Raw genomic sequence first — 21351 nt, 5'->3', positions numbered from 1 at the left:
AATCAAGCCATCCAGGGTCCTGGTGAATCATGACCATTAAACGTTTGATTCTGTGAAAAAAAAATATTTGAAAACGGCAAAACAAAGGGTATTTATTAAATATAGTATATCATATAATTAAATAGAAAATAAAATACAAATCACAGAAAAAAATGTGTTATGGTCATGATTCACCAGGACCCTGGATGGCTTGATTCTAGGCTTAAAATAATTGATATAAATATTTTTGGAAATGTCAATGGGAAAAATGCATTGACTATTTTGGAGTGGAACCAGAAAATGGCCGCCACTGCTAGTTGACACAGTTTCCTCTAAGCTTCATGAACCCATTCAGTCCGGGAACGCATCTCTGTCATTTTACATTTCTTTGGCTATTCAAAACATAGCAGATATTATACAAGCTTGTAGATCTGCACATTTATTTTGTTGAAAAATCGTGAAAAAGTGTGCGAACGTTTTGAACTCAAGTCTTTGCTTCTGGGGGATTCTACAAATGTCTTCTAAATCCCAACCGTTTAATTAATTTGTTTTACTTATGTTGCTGTAATATCAGTGGTTCTCAAACTTTTTCATGTCAAGGACCCCCCAAAATGATATGTATTGGGTCGCAGACCCCCATCTCAAAATATTATTTTGTTCCAGAGACCCCCCCCCACCCCCACAGAAGCAAAGATTTGAGTTAAAAGTGTATATGTTACAGGGAAAATGGCATTCCAGGGAAATTGAAAGGGGTACGCTTGTTTTCATGCCCCTCATGCAATTCTGTAGAATCAACGCTAGAGGGCAATGCAAGCCAGACATGAGCCCCACACCACACACGCACGCATGCACAAACCAGCACGCACACACGCATGCGCACACGCGCGCGTGTACACACATACACACACACACACACACACACACACACACACTCTCCAGGGGGCGGGCCTGGCGGGCTATGTTAGTGCAGTGAGTGGCACTTGGGGCAAACGCAGTCCCCACACAACATCATTTACGATTCTGTGCCTATCGGTACATAACTCGGACGGCGCTTAAGTCGACTAGCAGACCATCGGCAGGTCGTCGCGGGCACTCGCGCCTGGAGGCGCTCGGGCGCGACTCCTCTGCCTCAAGGTCTGCTAAGTCGGAGCGCCTTCCGTCATGGTCCAAAACTATACTTTATCAGCGAAAAAAAAGTAGTCCGCGGTTGTTTGAAAAAGTAATGTCCCAAGCTGGAGTCAAACCCCGGCTCCCAGTGGTAGTGGGTGGGGAGTCCAATGATTATCGAAGTGCGCCACTGAGGCTTGTACTAGTGGTGCAAGTAACAAAGTAGATTTACTCAAGTACAATTTTGAGGTATTCGTACTTTACTTGAGTATTTCTCTCATATTATCCATTTTATTTTCAGCGTTTCCCTAGCGTAGCTTCCTGGTTAGTATGTTGTTGTTGTGGTCGTCGTCCTCGCATCAAAGCCCCGCCTCGCAGCACCACCCCGTGCCTATAAAACAAGCGCTCCCCTGTCAATTTCCCTGGAATGCCATTTTCCCTGTGACATATATACTCAAAGATTTGCTAAATTTTGAATAGCCAAAGACATCTAAATTGTAGAAATCTACGGGTCTAAATGGGTTCATGACACAGTTCAACAATATACCTCCATGAGATATATTCCATATCTTCATGAACATCTTTCATTTAGTTCATTAATGATTATGTTCCAGCTAGGTTATTATGACTATTCTAAATGATTATTATTCTATCATTATTCTAAAATAAATGATGAACAACAATGTACAAACAATTAAACAAATAAGACTAACAAAATACAGTCTCACTAATTAAACCAAATCAAATTGAACTTATAATACTTAATAATACTTATTATAATAAATATAATAATAATAATAATAGTAATAATAATAATAAGGGTAATAATAATAATAATAATAATAATAATAATAATAATAATAATAATGATACACAATTAAAGCTAATGATTAATTATCTAATCATACAAATTAAATTTAAATAAATTAAATGACAGACAGACACACAGTAACACAGACAGACAGCACAGAAACAATAGTTTTGCATTGTTTTGTGTCTCAACTATTCTAACGTCACCAACACTAACAGCATGAGGCCTGATTTATACTTTGTTTGGCGGCAGTGTCACGCACACACAAATATCAGATCTACAAGCTCACGACGTGTCGCATGATCTGATATTTTCGGTGCGAGACACCGCAGCGAGTAACGTTAAGTATAAATCTTAAAGGAGCAGTACGTCACCCATGTTTCAACCTTCTCTTCATAATAACTGGTCCTGGAACCTTTTCCACCAAAAAGAACTTTGGTTCTAGAACTGGTTCCAGTTCTAGATTCTTGGAACCGTGGTACTTTAACGGAACCAGTTTTAACCATTTAAGACCGGGAATACATCCGTGTGTCATTTTTAGATTTCTTTGGGCTATTCAAAAATAGCAGATCTACAAGCTCATAGTGCGGCACCGAGTGCCGCACTATGAGCTTGTATATCTGCTATTTTTGAAAAATTATATATTTTTATTTTTTCCAAAAAACGATTAGGATTTAGAGAACATTTTTAAGAATGGCCTCAGGTCTTAAAGGGTTAAAGGGTTAAGCACCAGTTTTAGGCGCCCGCCTGTGGAGCAAGAGTCCCCAATTGCCAGGCCTGGCCAGCAATGTGTTGATTATGATGGGTCCAACTGTCTATTTCACGGGGGAAATTCAAATCGATAATCATTATTTTAATTATGAATTTCTGTTTGCTTTTGCCATTGTTTATATATCGCATCTGCATCTTCCAACCTGTAGAATAGTGACTCAAGTACTTTTACTTAGGTAGAGTTTTGAGGTACTTTTACTTTACTGGACTATTTCCAATTGTCTATACTTTTACTTCTACTCCACTACATCTCAGAGGCAAATATTGTACTTTTTACTCCACTACAATTATTTGAAGACTTTAGTTACTAGTTACTTTTCAGATATAAATTATTACATTATAAAACATACATTAACCACTTTTGCCCTATTTTATACCTAGGCTATTTTAAAATAGCCGATCTACAAGCTATCTACAAACGCGTCGCATCGCGTTGAGAACTTGTAGATCTGCTTTTTTCAAACATTTTAGTACTTTTACTTTTGGTACCAATACTTTTGTATTTTTACTCAAGTAAATTTGTAATTCCGGACTTTTACTTGTAACAGAGTACTTCTACATTGCAGTATTGATACCTTTACATTTGAGTACTTTTTCCACCATTGATGGTATCTGAACAGCCCAGCAACGAGACGCAGAGTGACGACCAATTATATGAAAATACGGTTGAACATGGGTTCTCCTTTAAAAGGTGTCAAGGAGGGGGGTTAGGGGTAGAGGGGTCTGTTATGGCAAATATTGGCAAATATTGTACTTTTACTCCACTACAATTATTAGAAAACTTTAGTTACTAGTTACTTTGCAGATATAAATGATTACGTTATAAAACATACATTAACCACTTTAGCCTTATGTTATACCTAGGCTATTTACAAGCTCACAACGCGTCGCATCGCGACGTGTTGTGAGCTTGTAGATCTGCTATTTTCAAACATTTTAGTACTTTTACTTTTGGTACTTTAAGTACATGTTGATACCAATACTGTAGTACTTTTACTCAAGTACATTTAGAATTCCGGACTTTTACTTCTACATTGCAGTATTGATACTTTTACTGAAATAAAACATTTGAGCACTTTTTCCACCACTGCTGATGGATAGGGTTGGGAGGGGATCCAATTGTAATGATTGTGGACTCTGCCATTCAGTTAGAACCATATTTAAAATGACATCTGGTTGTGCTCCATTATGTTAGGACAAAAGAGTGGATTTATCATAGCGATGGCCAAGGGAGTGAACAATCTCTTTCCCCGTTTGGATTTTTAAAATAATTCCTGTAAAACTCCAAGCAAATGAGCATGTTTGTTGTTTCCATGGATTACGTTGGTTAGATTCATTATAGTTAGGGTGATGCTGGTTTCATGTCATTATTAGCTTATTAGCTGTAGTTTGAGCAAATTGGAGATGGTTTAAAAAAAGAAAGAGTTATTAGTAAACAGTCAAATCCAGACCATGAATTTAACTCGTTTAACACAACTATTCCAGAGTTACCTTAATATTCTGGATGTTACTGTGCACACACTTAAAACCTTAGTATTCATTTATTACGTCATAATTAAAGTCACCGTAAGTGATATTTCCTTCTGGTTAAAACAGGGGGTGTCAACAGGGCTCTCTTGTCTCTCCAGCTTTTTACTAAACACTATGAACAGAAAGTACATGTTCAGGTCAGGATACCAGTTTCATCCAAACAGGAGAGAGAACTCTCAGCAGACATTGGTCCTACTATTGAAGCTGATAAACTGGTTCCCTTTCCTCATTGGATGGAGTTGGCAACCCACCTGAACATGTATGTTCTGTTTACTAAAGAGCTGGAGAGAGACAGGGAGACCCCCTGTTACCAAACAAACACTCTATAGCAATGATTACTATCACAATATAGAGCTTTTTTTAACGAAATAACTTTTTTGTTTTAACCAAAACATCTCACTTACAGCACCTTTAAAGTGCAGAGACACTTTGGTAGAGGTTTGGGTAGAGTAGTTATCTTGTCATAAGGGAACTCTAAACATTGACTGCATATCTTCAATAGTTCCGTTGATTAGGAATATTCCACAAATATTCTACTCTCATTGGCTTACATTGCACAGTGAAATAGTCTCCTCTCATTGGCTTACAATAGAGTACAGAAGTCCTGACGTCACTCGTTCATCCCCTGGTTCGTAAAGTAATGTCTCTATGGAGAATAACATTGGGTCATCATAGAATCGTCTCATATAAGAATTGTGTTCCATAAATAAACAAACTGTCTCTGCGATATTGTCAGGGAGGAGGTTCTGTATCGTTTATGATAGTCAGTCACTCATATTTGATACAGTCTGTTTCAGGCGAAAATTTAACTAATTCGGCGGAAGTAACATTATCGCTTTCTCACCGTCAGTTGATGCTTCATATCCATAAGAGTCAAACCACCGGGATCAACACAGTTCTTATTTGACGCGATATTAAACACGTCTATGGGGATTCAGAACGGGGGGGGAAATGCGACCCAGGTAGGATGTGTAAACGACGTCAGACTTCGGTGCTCTATTGCTCAGTGTAATGGCTAAGAGTCACAGTTTCAGCTCATAAAGTCTTCTTCCTAATCCAGATAGTAAAAGCAACATGGAGCTGACATGAATGCATTAAGACCGGGAACGCATTGGTGTCATTTTAAGCTGTATTTGGCTATTCAAAAATAGCAGATATACAAGCTCATATATATATCACTGAGTACAGCGCTATGAGTTTGCAGATTTACTATGTTTTGAACATTTTGGGAAAATTTGTGCAAATCTTTAAATATGAATGTTTTAAAGCAAACATTTTTAACTCCGTCCTGTGCTTCTGGGGGTCCCTGGAACAACATGTTTTGAGATGGGGGTCCGTGGCCAAACACATATCATTTTGGTGGTCCTTGACATGGAAAAGGTGGAGCACCACTGATATAGCAACATACTGTTAGGATTTAGAAAACATTTCTAGATACGTATGTGGCCGCGGACCCCCATCTCACAATGTTTTGTTCCAGGGACCCCCCAGAAGCAAAGATTTGAGTTACAAATGTTCATGTTAAAACATATATATTCAAGGATTTGCACAAATCTTCAAAAATAGCAGATCTACAAGCTCATAGCGTGGATGAGCTTGTAGATCTGCTATTTTTGAATGGCCAAATAAATCTAAAATGACACAGACGCGTTCCCGGATTGAGTGGGTTAAAAACTGAAAAATACTTTTGTGATGTTCTACATTGTCAGAATCTACCTGGTTTGTGTTTATGTCCAATCAACCAACCAATCAATCAATCAATCAATCAATCAATCAGTAATCAACCAATCAGTCGGTCAGTAATCAACTATAGAAGATATCTCACCAATATCTGGAGTAACAATATGACAAGCTGACTAAACAACAGATTGTGCATTAACTCATTCACTGCCACTGACGTAAAAAACGTAATTTGTCCCGTTTACCAATCCTGCCACTGACGTAAAAAACGTAATTTTTTTTTTTTCAAAAAAAATATTCTTTTTTTTTATTTTTTTTTTCAAATTTGACCCAAAGACCAAGGAGATATGATTGTTTAAAGATCTACACTCCCATCCACTTCCTTGTTAACTTAAAACTTAAAAATTCTGTATCTCGGCTCCTGAGTACCTTTTTTTTTTCAATGAAAAATCTCTGGCAGTGGGCAAACGCGGCCAGCAATAATTGTGGCAGTGAATGAGTTAATAGGTTATAGTTACAGGTGGTTAGATTAGTTTGGACCATTGCAGCTTTTAGTAGATCTGGTTCAGAGATGTTGTTTTCTTGTGGGGTTTATTTTAGACGGGGGGACGGGGGGGGGGGGGGGGGGTATGGGTACCTATAGGGCTCAGTCCTAGTCTGTCTGAGTTTTTTCTCTCTGTCTCCCAGGGGAACCCTCTTCCAGAGCATGCTCCAGTCCCACGCCCCTCTGGCGAAACCGTCCTCATCGCCGCCCCCCTGAGGGTCCATGAAGTATTCCTGCCCGTGGATGGAGTCGATGAGGGGCACCGTGGACACCGTTCTGACCGGGGGAGGGGGGGGGGGGGGACGGGGGGACGAGGGGTACGGGACGAGGGGGGGGACGGGACGGGTACAGATAGAGGAAAAAAAAGGGCACCCACGCACAAAACGTGCAACGTACACCAGTTTACAGGACCCGTGAGACAGGGCGAAGGAGTGAGTGGGGGGGGGGGGGTCCCAATCGACACAAGACAACCGAGGTTAAGAACCAGAGAGTGGACACCACACACACACACACACACACACACACACACACACACACACACACACACACACACACACACACACACACACACACACACACACACACACACACACACACACACACACACACACACACACACACACACACACACACACACACACACACACACACACACACACACACGTGGAATTTTTAGATAGGTAAATAAGTAGACAGACAGACAGACGGTGTATGTAGGGGACGAACATATTGACGGATGGACGTAGAAACAGGAAGCCAACACAGCCCCAGACAGACAGACAGACAGACAGACAGACAGACAGACAGACAGACAGACAGACAGACAGACAGACAGACAGACAGATGGATGGTAAGGGGGAGATGAGGGGGGAGGGGGGGGAAGATGGAGACAGACACACAAACAAACAGAAAGAGGAATGGTAAGTTAGAGGTGTCATGTCCAGGTGTGTGTGTGTGTGTGTGTGTGTGTGTGTGTGTGTGTGTGTGTGTGTGTACCGATAGGGCTGGGTGGTGTAGGCCCTGGCAGCCTTCTCTCTCTGGCTGAGAGGGACCCTCTTCCACAGCAGGCTCCAGTCCCAGGCGCCCCGCGCCAGGCCGTCCTCGTCCCCTCCCTGCTGGGGCTCCGTGGTGTACTCGTTACCGTCTATGTAATCTATCAGAGGCACGGTGCACGCCGTCCTACATACATATATATATATATATATATATATAGGTGGAGGGTTTGGGTGAGACGCAACAGAGGCCACGCCCACTGCAGCGTGCACGCAGAGCTGTGTTGATTTCGTCGACTAAAACTATGAGGAAAAATGTTGGTCGACTACCTTTTTACACTGAAGAAAACTAAATAAAAACTAAATAAAAACTAAGCTATGATGACTAAAACTAAGACTCAATATATTGACAATTTCGTCAACAAATAAAAACTAGACTAAAATGTTAGGGAGGGATCTAGTGGAGAAGAGAACTAAAAGACAATAGAGATATAGATAGAGATATACAATATGACAATATTTGGTGATATCGCGATACGTGCATGGGGGGGGGGGACGGGTGCAACAGTGAGACCAGAGATACTACAGTAGTGCATGAAACTCTGTCACTCTGCTTCAGAGATGGTCCAATATATCAGATTGACAGATATATATCCGGCCAATATTTGTAACATGTCAATGGCAACGGACGGCGATATGACAGATGTCTTAGGTTGTCCGTCCGTCTGATTGCCTTTCCAGAGCATGTTTATTTTAATGATCAATCATGGATAGATGGAACTAACACATAACACTTTAAGTTCCTTATTATCGCTGCTGTCACAATGAGGTTTTAAACAAGAGAATACCTTTACTTTTTACATATGGTCTGTCGGGTGGAAACCTCATACCGGTATGTCCAAAACTGTTACTTATCAGGATTCAAATTCCAAAACGGCAAAAGTAGCAGATCTACAAGCTCAAAACGCGTCGATTGTAGATCTGCTACTTTTGATGCTCTTGTGTGACGCTGTAGTGTGATCAAGTAGGGCGTTAAAAGTCAGAATATGGAGATAAGAGGTTTCTGCCCGACAGCAACCATATATTATTATTATCATTATTGTTATATTATCAATACAATCCTAGTGGTGCAATATCCTCACGGCCCAGCAGAGGGCCCCCACCCCACAGGTTGGGAATCACTAGCCCTGGTAAAGCCCCTCCCTCCAGAAAATCTCATTTCCATTCGATTTCAGGAAGGAGTCTGGCCTGAAGGCTTTCTAGCCCGTTCACCGAATGGACGAGCCTATCAGCGTCGTCGCTCATCGTTCTGTGATTGACAGCGAACGTTGGCCAATCAGGTGGCGAGTTCGAGTGAGCCCGAATGGAGCCGAGTGCAGCCTGAGTGCAGCCTGAGTGCAGCCTGAGTGCAGCCTGAGTGCAGCCGACCAAAAACGAACGGCAGCCATCTTTTTTGACCGCAGTGTTTTCTACAAAACGCTCTCAAACTTCTTTTTTGAGGCACGGAATTGACTTTTAAGATATCGTTTGGATAGAATTTAGTTGTTTAACTTCATATATGTGGTCAATTAATCAGAGCCTATTTAAAAAATAAAAATTCAGAGAACCGGCAGGGGCGGGCAGTGACACGCATGTATCCGAATAAGGCAACATATTTTGGGCATGGCCGTCTCAAAAGTCCCGTTGCGTCACATTAGTCTGGAGGTGGTAAAAATGCACTGGCTGAAGGGGAACAACGATCATTGGCTGAAGGGGTTGTCAGTCAACGGTATTACTCCCGCCCAACTCCAGCCCACAGCCAAAATGCCGAATGGGCGATCATGCCAGACTCACTCCTGAAATAAATTACAAATGAGATTTCCGGAGGGAGGGTTTACCAGGCTAGGGAATCACTGCTCTAGGGCTTAAAGGGATATTTCACTTTAAAAAAAACTTTGGGTCATTTTATCATCTACCCAGGCTGTTTTTAAGTTGCTTGATTCATTATTTAGATATTTAATATAAATGTTATCAGACACGCCCCCTTCCTATACAAACCCATTATAACTTCAAACTCCATTTTTAACATGTTAGATTCATCAAAAACACCCGTCCTTGGTTCTGGTGACTCACCCTGCCCTCCTAATACGTGAGGGGGCCGTGTTTTTTTTATAACTTTTTTTATTTATTTTATTTTATTTTTTTATCGTTTTTTTTATTTTTTATTTTAAAAAAATAAATGAAAAAAGTAATCGTGTCTGATAAAAATGAATATCTAAATAATGAATCAAGCAACTTAAAAATGGTCTGGGGGGCTCACAAAAGCCTGAGTAGAAGATAAATGACCCAAAGTTTTTTTGAAAGTGAAATATCCCTTTAAGTGGCGGTATAGTGTCCCACATGTTATAGACACAGCAGCGGCTCTCACTGGAGGCGGAGCGGCAACGTCTTGGGAATGGGAAAGCTTCCCGGTTCGATTCCTGTTCGGGGTCCTGTTGGTCGAAGTGTCCTTGAGCAAGACACTGTGTGTGTGTGTGTGTGTGTGTGTGTGTGTGTGTGTGTGTGTGTGTGTGTGTGTGTGTGTGTGTGTGTGTGTGTGTGTGTGTGTGTGTGTGTGTGTGTGTGTGTGTGTGTGTGTGTGTGAATGTGAAGGACACGGTGAAGCTGCTTTGAAGGGTCAGAAAGACCAGAGAAGCCCTTTATAGCATTGGTTCTCAAAGTGGGGTCCGGGGACCCCCAGGGGGTCCTTGGAGGGATACCAGGGGGTCCCCAGCAAAATGTGTTAATAAAGCGTCACAATCATTTTAACCCCTTTATCCATTATTTTATACTTTGGGCTATTCAAAAATAGCAGATCAACAAGCTCATAGCTATGAGCTTGTTGATCTGCTATTTTTTTTAGTACTGTATAGAGTATAAGTACTGTATTACTGTATAGAGTATATGTACTGTATTACTGTATAGAGTATATGTACTGTATTACTGTATAGAGTATATGTACTGTATTGCTGTATAGAGTATATGTACTGCATTGCTGTATAGAGTATAAGTACTGTATTACCTGTCTTTTGATATCGGGGCGACCAACGGAGGATACCAGTTCACCCCAACCTCACAGTGTGCATCTAGGTATATGAGAACCTGTGTGCACACACACACACACACACACACACACACACACACACACACACACACACACACACACAAGCATGTCATTTTAGATTTTAGCGTTGACTATTCAAAAATAGCAGATCTGCTATTTTTGAACATTTTTGAAAAATCTCAAAAGTGTTTGAAAAATGTTGAACATTTTTTTTATTAAAAGAAAGTTTTAGAACTACTCATTTAAAAGGCATTTGTAGAATGGGCCTCAGGTCTCAAAAGGGTTAAAAAATATACTGCATTTATTCATTTATTCTCTTATTGATTATGAAGAGAAAAGACAACTTTCTTTTAGTTGTAGTAATAGTAGTAGTATTAACACATTCGGTGCCAGAATTTTATAATAACAGATTACGTTCGGTGCCAGACATCTCACCGTTGAGCTGCGCGGCGCTGTTTAAGCTGTAGACTCCAAGACGAGCAATCCATGTGAAACAAAGCATGCGTGCATTTTGCACGATGGTCCTGGCTAACGCCTGGAACGATAACATCTTTCACGCGGGTCACAATGGCGCAGCGATCGCACATACAAAATGAGTCGTTTTCCCCAAAAGTTTCTGAGTTATAGGGGTTTTAGAGAAGGAGATAGAACGGAAGCAGATGGGAGCCATGTTTTTTGGCACGGTGATCTATAAGGCCCTTCCTTCTCAGAGTCACCGTGGGTGATTTCAGAGCTGCTCCAGCCCCTCCCGTGTGGAAAAAAAAGAAAAAAAACAAAAGCGACTGAAAACACTGTTCAGACCGAGTTCGGCACCGAAGCGCTACTCTGTGAAAACACGGTTCAGACCGTGTTTGGCACCCGATGTGTTAATAGTAGTAGTAGCAGTAATACTAGCAGCAGTAATACTAGCAGCAGTAATAGTAACATTAATAGTAGTAATACTATACCTGTCCTTTGGTAGCCTTCCTAGCTCCTATACTTCTAGCCTGGATGAGTCCTTCTCTCTTTTCATTTCTGTAGACTTGAACCAGACCGTTCCACTGTTTCACATAGTCGTCCAAACGCTCCTTCAGATGAGCTGCACACACACACACACACACACACAACACACACAACACACACACACACACAGTTGGTACAAGAGTGTACAAATGTACGTAACGAAACCAAACCCTAACATCCCTATTCTGGGTGGAGCATTCACAGAAAATAGATATATCTGTACATCTGCTATTTCATTGGTGAAGACTCAAGAGGTTTGGTGTAGAGGGGAAAAAAACTTGATGGGTCAAGTATTGAGGGTTAATAATGTCTAAAAATAATCCAATATATTAACCCATTAAAACCGGGAACGCATGTTTGTGTCATTTTTTGATTTCTTGGGCTATTCAAAAATAGCAGATATACAAGCTCAAAGTGCGGCACCGAGTGCTTAAGTTGTAGATCTGCTACTTTTTTTTTAATCTTGAAAATTAGTGCAAATCTTTGAATATATATATATTTTTAAGCGAACATTTGCAACGAATCTTTCGAATCTTTGCTTCTGGGGGGGTCGCTGGAACAACATTTTACAAATGTTCGCTTTAAAAAATGTATATTTAAAGATTTGCACAAATTGTCAAGATTTTTTTTTTTAAATAGCAGATCTATAAGCTCATAGCGCGGCACCGAGTGCCGCGCTATGAGCTTGTAGATCTGCTATTTTTGAATAGCAGAAGACATCTTAAAATGACACAGATGCGTTCCCTTGACACAGATGAAAAAAATAAAGGTTGAAGACCCCCTATAGATGAACAAAGTGTCATAGAGATACCTTTGTTGCTGAAGTCGTCGATCATGACCACCTCGGCCAGGTACCTCCTGGGGGTCCTCTTGATGACACTGTGGACGGTCCTCATCAGAGTGGACCAGCCTTCATTATGAAACACTATGATCACACTGGAGGTCAGCAACCTGTCGTCATACTGCCAGTACTTACACCTATACACACACACACACGCACACACACACACACACACACACACACACACACACACACACACACACACACACGGAGATCAACATCACCAGAAGATCAACTGACCTCGCTCCCCCAAAATTGGGCTTAGCAGAGATGCTCATAGGCCTGCGTCCTGCGTCGCTGACGCACAATATTGAGAAAGGACGCATTCATGACACCGTCGTGGCGTCCATGGGACGCACTAGAGTTGTCACCAACAACAGAGAAAAATATAAAAATAATTCGCGGTAAAATATTTTTTTACCGCGAATATTTTACAAATCGTTAGTTTCTGCAGATCCCCGATGAGCATTGCAAGCTTGACAACGCTGGGATGCATGTCCCGCGGTCTCACCAGGTCATGCACTTAGTTCGTGTTGCTGTCAAATCTAGATATTTAAAACTTGTGTCAGGTATGTTTATATCACCACCAGTCAGTCAATGAATGCAATTTGAAATGTGAGTTCGCTACCCACGAGCATTAGTGAGTTAGTTAGGAAGGAGGGGAGGAAGGGCCGGGGGCGAGGACGGTCCGGGAGGGTGATTATCTCGCAGCGCCATTGTTTATTATTTTATTATCTTGTAAAAAAAAAAGGCAGTGTCTGTAAAAAAAAAAGAAAAGTTGGATGGGTGTGTTTTGCCAAACTGCTTCTCTGCTTCAACTTCACTTCATCTCCTAGCGAGCCTGTTATCTTAGTCCTGAAAAATAATATCCATTAACACATTGACCGCCGGGCCCGTAGTTCTACGGGCCGTTAAATCCAACGCTTAAGCGCCGATCCCGTAGCCTACGGGCTGTGGTGCTTTTTCCTTTTTTTCGATTTTTTTTTTTTTCAATTTTCCGGTACGGCACATTTCATTGTAACACCACCGGAAACAGAATTATTTGGGATCCGGTTTTGACGATCACGCCGGCTCCCATTCTAAAGTCTACACTGAAACGCCATTTTCTTCGATTGTAGTTTTTCTCCTCGCTGATCACTGTTTAACATAAACCGTTCTAACTCAAACATGGATGCCCCGTTTGACACGTGGTTTGGACTGGTAGACGCAGGGAGATGTCCGCGATGTTTACAAACAGTGCACAGCTCAATCTTAAGGATTTTAACGACGTCTATGGCGACGTGAAAAAAACAAAAAACAACAATAAAACGTTGGCACTGGTGAGTACATTATGAGATTAACCTCTGGCGGTCAATGTGTTAAGAACTTCCATTATGGAAGTGATCTGTTTTACAATTCTTCGTAGTAAACTAGTTTGGTCAGTGAGAGAGTGAGACAGGAGAGAGTGAGACAGGTGCACGGGAGCAGAAAGACAGTCTTCTCATCATCTCTGTTCATTGACAGCGCGCCGTCACGTTACTATAGTAACCCGACACCGGCACTGCACGTGTTGTACGCCGGTGTCGCGCACCGAAAATGGCAGATCGACAAGCTCACAATGCGTCGCGGACGCAAGGCATTGTGAGCTTGTAGATCTGCTATTTTCGACACGCGACCCGCTGTATAAATCTAGCTTGTATGTACAACTGGCTGCAGTCATAAATCTGCATTATGATTCAAACAGACTGTAACATCCAAATCGTTGGTTCTTGTATTATTTTTTGTTTCAGTTTATACCACACTGGCTGCTGTTATGATATCTGCATTACTTTTCAAGAAGAATGTAACAAGCACAGTATAAGTAAAATGATGATGTCATGATATACTGTATTTGGTTAGGTCAAAGCTATGTTAAATCCACCTTTGCCCACTTGTAGTATGTCTTACCATAAGGTGTGCTAATACTACAGATTCAATATATTTATGATTTTTAATATATGTATATATATTTGTATTTATCGGTTGTCGGTATCGCTCTTGAGAAGCAGGAAGTTATCGGTATCGGTTTAAAAAAAACAATATCTTGCACCTCTAAAATCCACGGGACAGCACCACCATTTTGCATGGCCACGTCCTACTTTATCCTACTTTATAAACAATACAATTATTTGACAAAACCGTCCCGGGGGGCAACGAACGGGTCCGGGCTGAACACACACACACACACACACACACACACACACACACACACACACACACACACACACAGTCTCCTTGCTCTCCCTGCCCCCCCCCCCCCCACCCTCTTTTTTCTTTTCTCCTCCTGAAAACAACAAAACTGAGCTTGAACAAAAAGGACTTTCACTTCTTTATTTACACCTTTAACCCTGTGATGCTGATACAATAAAGTTGTCTGATTCCGATGCCTACCGCAGGGGTCTTCAACGGTTGGTCCGGGACCCCTAGGGGGTCCTCAGAGTTACTACAGGGGGTCCCCCAAATCTTTGTGTGATCTTTTCTCTTTTTTTACATTAACCACTTGAACCCTAGCATCCCTTTTCTGAGGAGAACTTTAGCCAAAACTAGCAGATCTACAAGCTCACAACGCCTCGCAGCGCGAGGCGTTGTGAGCTTGTAGATCTGCTAGTTTTGGCAAAGAGTTAAAGGTGTGTAGAGAAAGAAAGAGCAGCAAAAGTTTATCTGAAACACAATTTTATACAATATAGAGTAGGGGGTCCCTGCTTCATCTCTCTCTCAGCTAGGGGGTCCCTGCTTCATCTCTCTCTCAGCTAGGGGGTCCTTGGCCTACCATGTTTCATTACCACGGTGGTTCTCAACCAGCGGTCCGGGGACCACCAGTGGTCCTTGAGGGGGTTCCAGGAGGTCCCCCCAGCTAAATGATGGAGATAACAAAATGGTAACCAAATGGACCCTTATAGATCTTTAACTCTTGAGAGCGTTAAATGAAACCAAATGGACCCGTAAGGGTCCATTTGGTTTCATTTAACGCTCTCAAGAGTTAAATTACTGTTAAAATCTGCATTACGTAATTAAAGATTTGTTATTTTGATCAACGTTTGCCTGTTATCTCTCCTAATGGTGCCACATCGATACAGCAACTCTGAGGACCCCCTAGGGGCCCCGGACCCCCTGTTGAAGACCCCTGTTTTAGACCCATATCGGCAGCTTTTCCGACGATGTTGTGTCAGTATGGGAACAACTCTACTAACGTCATCACGGTGTGAGTGAACATGGTGGCACATACAGATACGTGTCAAACCGTTTAGGAGCTACGTGTCAAACAGGAACCTGCTGGTTGGATGAAGGCCAGAGATGGTGTGACAACGTTAAGCAGTTTGAGGAAAAACAAACCTAAGCAACATTCTGAGAGGTATGTAGCGCACTAGCGTTGTGCGTGTGTGTGTGTGTGTGTGTGTGTGTGTGTGTGTGTGTGTGTGTGTGTGTGTGTGTGTGTGCGTGTGTGTGTGTGTGTGTAGATTACATGCCGGGGTGAAAAAAGTATTTTCCGATTTCAATCAATGTCAAAATACTCTACTGCTCTAAGTCACCAGCATTTTTACTTGAGCAAACTTTTACTTGAGCAAAAGAAGTACTCCAGTATTGGCATTAGAACTACCAATGTCAAAGTACTCATTATGCAGAATGGAGAGCAGGTTGGGAACCAGCTCTGTGTGTGTGTGCGTGTGCGTGTGCGTGTGTGTGTGTGTGTGTGTGGTATGTGCACAGACTGGTTGAGGTAGTGACATCTCGGATAGATACAGTCACTCTACTAACACTGGCCCTTTGCGTGCGAGAGCAGGCTGTACGGCAGGGGTGATGCAACTTTGATGATGCAGAGGGCCACTATATTTCCACACTCACTCCAGCGGGACACATTGCATATACTGTCTCGCCGCATTTTAACTTTTTTCCGCCATTCTATGTCACACAAAAGTATGATTCCAATGAAAAAAATTGCACAAACAAATTCTGGATTACAATTCAAAAGTAGCAAAAATATCCGACCTACAATATATATACTAGGGGTGGGACGATATGGGTACCTCACGATACGATATATATCACGATATTAGGCCCACGATAACAATATATATCACGATATTCGACGATGTTCGATATATTGCGATATCACGATATTCGATATATATTGCAAGAAATTTCACCAACGATATATCACGATATGTGAAAATATTGATATATTGCGATATCACGATATATTGCATGAAAATTCACCAACGATATTTCACGAAAGTCCTTGTATTCAATTCATAAACACATAAAATAGCACCAAACTGTTCAAAATCATCATTACACAAATACAGAGTAGGAAAAACAACGTATCACAAAAAAAATATATATATATATGGCAGGCTACAAATGTATTGCTGCTACAAAATATGTGTCTTTGGCCTACAAATATATAAACTTGGGTCAGTGCACTGCTGACTGGAGGAGTCTGATTTCACCTTCCCAGAGTAAAACTTCTTTGTACTAAACCCAATATACTTCTAAAAACACAACATCCACACATTTATGACAGCACTCACTCAACAAATAACTTTAAAAAGAAAAAAAAGGGGGAAAGAGACTTGTGTCTTTGTCCTTTTTTAGAAAAATACTTAATAAAAAGATTTGTAAAAATAAAATAAAAAATTAGGCCACAATACAACCGTCTTAGTGTGAAACTTGAGCTTGTTTCACACACGGCACACACGGATTTCAAGCACACACGGAGCTCCCAGTTGACCACTACAGACGGATACCAAAACACTCGCCCAAAAACACAGTCGCCCACCTGGTATTCCTAAACGTAACCTCAGTAAACTATGTCTAAACCTAACCTTATTCCTAAACGTAACATGAGTAAAACTATGCCTAATCCTAAACTTATTTCTAACCTTATCCTCAGCAAAACAAATAAAAGAACCGCTGGTCCGCGAAAACAAATGGGGGGTAGCGTGCTTTGGGGCGAGACTTTCGGTTACCCCAGTCAGCCAACGTCATCTCAGCCGTGGAGTAATTAAACACCACAAACTACACGGATTACGTTCACACTAACACCCTGGAGCGATTTAGAAGCACTTTATAAGAAAATCTAACACTTATGTAGTGTTTTATTGCTGGACATTCATCATGGCAGGTTATAACATGGGCTTTTGGGACAGGACAGCCCCTCTTCGCAGGTATTGTACGACGTTCAGGTCCGCCGTATCGGCCCGTTACGACCCACTTTCACCCCTGAGTACCTGCCAGGCGAGTACAGTGATGGCCCCGTGAAGACAAAGACACACATTTGCATTTATATGTGTGAGGGTCGATTCACTGGATGTGTGTCCGCAACGGACGATGAGCCATGGCTTAAGGCAGCAGCAGCCCATGACGCATCTATTGTTCTGGGGGGGAGGGGGTTGATTTCTTTATTTTTCATTTGACACACCTAGCATATCCTCGCGGCCCAAAAAAAGGTCAGATTGCCGGGGTTGGGAAACACTGAGCTAGTAGAACACACACACACACACCTGTACACATCACATCTGTTACAAAGCAAACAGCGTGGTGGGAGTGTCTGTGTGTACAGGACACACCCATGACCAACTGACGGACAGCGTCAGGTGTGAGGATTTTATTACAACAAAAGACCGGATTTTAGAGAGAGAGAGAGAGAGAGAGAGAGAGAGAGAGAGAGAGAGAGACAGAGAGAGAGAGAGAGAGAGAGAGAGAGAGAGAGAGAGACAGAGAGAGAGAGAGAGAGAGAGAGAGAGAGAGAGAGAGAAAATGTGTGCCTGTGTGCATTTGTATTACTAGAAACCAGCTTAAATTCGAGTCCAGGAAACAACGGGGCACGCGATTTATCAAAGGGTCGTATCCTGCCAATCATAGCAGGAAAATGGACGGTGTGTGACGATCTGGCGGCTGCAACCGATCGTCATTTAAATAACACTTAGCCCTCCTTAAAGAACCATTTAGATAACATGCCCTTAAAGAACCATTTAGATGACATGCCCTTAAAGAACCATTTAGATAACATGCCCTTAAAGAACCATTTAGATAACATGCCCTTAAAGAACCGGAATACCACCCCAAAAAAATAAGCCAATAATTAAGAGCAACTCGCCCACACACACACACACGCTGTTTTACTAAATAAAAGGGTTAGGGTTAGGCATTTAGAGGTTAGGGTTAGAGTTTCCCCCATTTTATACCTCACACACACACACACACCGGATAAATTGCAGATCTACAAGCTCACAACGCGCCACAGCTATTTTCAAAGCCGTCCTAAAATATTGTTGTCCTCACAAGTATAGAAATACAAATCTGCGTGTGCGTGCGTGTTTTTAATGAGAAGAGAGGCACAGCTGACTCAAAGGATTGATCATGATTTCCACACTGAGAGCTTGTACATCTGCTATTTTTGAAAAATTTTGGGGGGGAAAAAGTGTGAGAATTCAGAAAGTATTTGAAGAATCGGCCTCAGGTCTTAATGGGTTAACTAGCACTTATCTGACAGTAGGCTATAATAAGCTACACCTTAAAATGTCATGTGTAAATGACGGTACAGCGGCAGAGCCACATTCCACACAGTATAGTGTAGCTCTGGTATGGTGAGAGAGAGCCTTGACAACAGGGTTGCCAGATCTGCTTATTATAATTTTATTTGAAAATAGCCGATCTACAAGCTCACAACGCGTCGCATCGCGACGCATTGTGAGCTTGTAGATCTGCTATTTTCAAATAGCTGATGTATATGTTAAAGTGCTCATGTGGCCCCATTCTTTTGGGTTGGTTTTCCTAGACCTGGTTGCTTGTTTCTCTCACAGAATCTGGCAACACTGCTTGACACAGGCATGGCTGTGCAGGCTGGCTCCAAAAAGAGCCCAAAGCGCTCATCATGAGACACAATAGAAAAGAGGTCATTATCAAACTGGTAGGACCTGCTACTAAACCTCCAAGATGCCAGGACTCAATTTATGCCATTTAGCAGACACTCTTAATCAGAGCGACTTGCTGTAAGCAAGGTAAACACGAGGAGATAAATCAAATGCTTTAGGGCTGTCAGAACCTATTTCACTATTCGAAAATAATTCGAATGTGAAAAAAATTGCTAATATTCGAATGCTAAAATTGCGGCACAAACACAGGCACTTGTAGGCAGGAACACATGCAGACATTATTTACGTGCGGTAAGAAGTTGTTGCCAAATATTTCTCTCCTCTTATCAAAAAAACCGAAAATGAACTAACTATATGCATTAAAGCCATAACCATAACCATAAACTAATATAGTTGGTTTCACTATTTTGTTTAGCCTGTTATTAGAGCATTTGTATGTGTGCACGTATGTGTTTATTATTGTACTACTATACATCATTTTATATAATTATATAAAATATTCGAAAATATTCGAATTTTTAAAATAATAAAGCATTGAAATTCGAATGGGATTATAGAGGAGAACTGACAGCCCTAAAATGCATAGAGATGGTCATCTAGGATCATATCAGCTAAGAGCTCCACAGTCTGTCCATACTTTCAAGAGAGGACTATAGGCTTTCCTTTTTAATAAAGCATTGGGTTAGCTATTCAGGTTTTCTTTTTCTTTCTTGTTTTTTTGTAATTGTTTTTTAAACCCTCCTTTTTTTAGACACTTTTATGCAAATGCTTTGTATTCTGTATTATTATCGTGAGTCTAAACAGTGTAATATAAAATAAAAAAAAATCTGTACAACTATAGAAACTATAGGATGCTATAGGTCAACAAATGAACCTAGCATCTGGCTAAAACAACTACTGGCCTAATATAACCCCGGCTCACTATGCTTTCAGGCTGGAATGGCTCAGGGTGGAAGACAGGGTGCAGCAACTTGCAATGCTGCACTCAGAGGAGCAGTACCCATAAGAACAGATTAGAACCAATGGGGTGTGGTCTTTAAGATAGAGAGAGAGAGAGAGGTTTTTTTCATACGCCCGCGATAATTGCGTCGTAATCTATAACCCGTCGGCCCGCCCCGCGGTTCAAACCCGCAGGACCTGCGGGTCGGGCCTGCGCATCACTAGAAGGTACAGAGCGTACAGGGTGCTACACATCACTAGAAGGTACAGAGAGTACAGGGTGCCTAACATCACTAGAAGGTACAGAGAGTACAGGGTGCCTAACATCACTAGAAGGTACAGAGAGTACAGGGTGCCTAACATCACTAGAAGGTACAGAGCGTACAGGGTGCCTAACATCACTAGAAGGTACAGAGCGTACAGGGTGCCTAACATCACTAGAAGGTACAGAGAGTACAGGGTGCCTAACATCACTAGAAGGTACAGAGAGTACAGGGTGACTAACATCACTAGAAGGTACAGAGAGTACAGGGTGCCTAACATCACTAGAAGGTACAGAGAGTACAGGGTGCCTAACATCACTAGAAGGTACAGAGAGTACAGGGTGACTAACATCACTAGAAGGTACAGAGAGTACAGGGTGCCTAACATCACTAGAAGGTACAGAGAGTACAGGGTGCCTAACATCACTAGAAGGTACAGAGAGTACAGGGTGCCTAACATCACTAGAAGGTACAGAGAGTACAGGGTGCCTAACATCACTAGAAGGTACAGAGAGTACAGGGTGCCTAACATCACTAGAAGGTACAGAGAGTACAGGGTGCCTAACATCACTAGAAGGTACAGAGCGTACAGGGTGACTAACATCACTAGAAGGTACAGAGAGTACAGGGTGCCTAACATCACTAGAAGGTACAGAGAGTACAGGGTGCCTAACATCACTAGAAGGTACAGAGAGTACAGGGTGCCTAACATCACTAGAAGGTACAGAGAGTACAGGGTGACTAACATCACTAGAAGGTACAGAGAGTACAGGGTGCCTAACATCACTAGAAGGTACAGAGAGTACAGGGTGCCTAACATCACTAGAAGGTACAGAGAGTACAGGGTGCCTAACATCACTAGAAGGTACAGAGAGTACAGGGTGCCTAACATCACTAGAAGGTACAGAGAGTACAGG

The 21351-nt window shown here is 41.8% G+C and overlaps 1 protein-coding gene across 5 annotated transcripts in view; it reads right to left on the bottom strand.

Annotated features, from left to right (window-relative positions):
• Positions 1–21351, bottom strand: part of galnt7 (UDP-N-acetyl-alpha-D-galactosamine: polypeptide N-acetylgalactosaminyltransferase 7) — a 550610-nt gene that overhangs the window by 515008 nt on the left and 14251 nt on the right. For 3 of the 5 annotated variants that reach the window (XM_080415954.1, XM_080415955.1, XM_080415952.1), the window contains exons 5-8: positions 12310–12476; positions 11444–11574; positions 10455–10534; positions 6516–6698 (exon numbers count right to left, since the gene is read on the bottom strand). In XM_080415954.1, coding sequence (XP_080272080.1) covers positions 6516–6698; positions 10455–10534; positions 11444–11574; positions 12310–12476 — 561 coding nt within the window. Of the gene's footprint in view, positions 1–6515; positions 6699–7418; positions 7602–10454; positions 10535–11443; positions 11575–12309; positions 12477–21351 lie in introns of all 5 variants that reach the window. The other 2 variants (XM_080415956.1, XM_080415953.1) reach the window with 2 other exon arrangements.

This window comes from Gymnoscopelus braueri, assembly GCF_963280865.1.
Source record: "Gymnoscopelus braueri genome assembly, chromosome: 2".
NCBI lineage: Eukaryota > Metazoa > Chordata > Actinopteri > Myctophiformes > Myctophidae > Gymnoscopelus > Gymnoscopelus braueri.
Note: the sequence above shows the minus strand (reverse complement) of the source record. Positions and strands in the feature narration are given on the sequence as shown.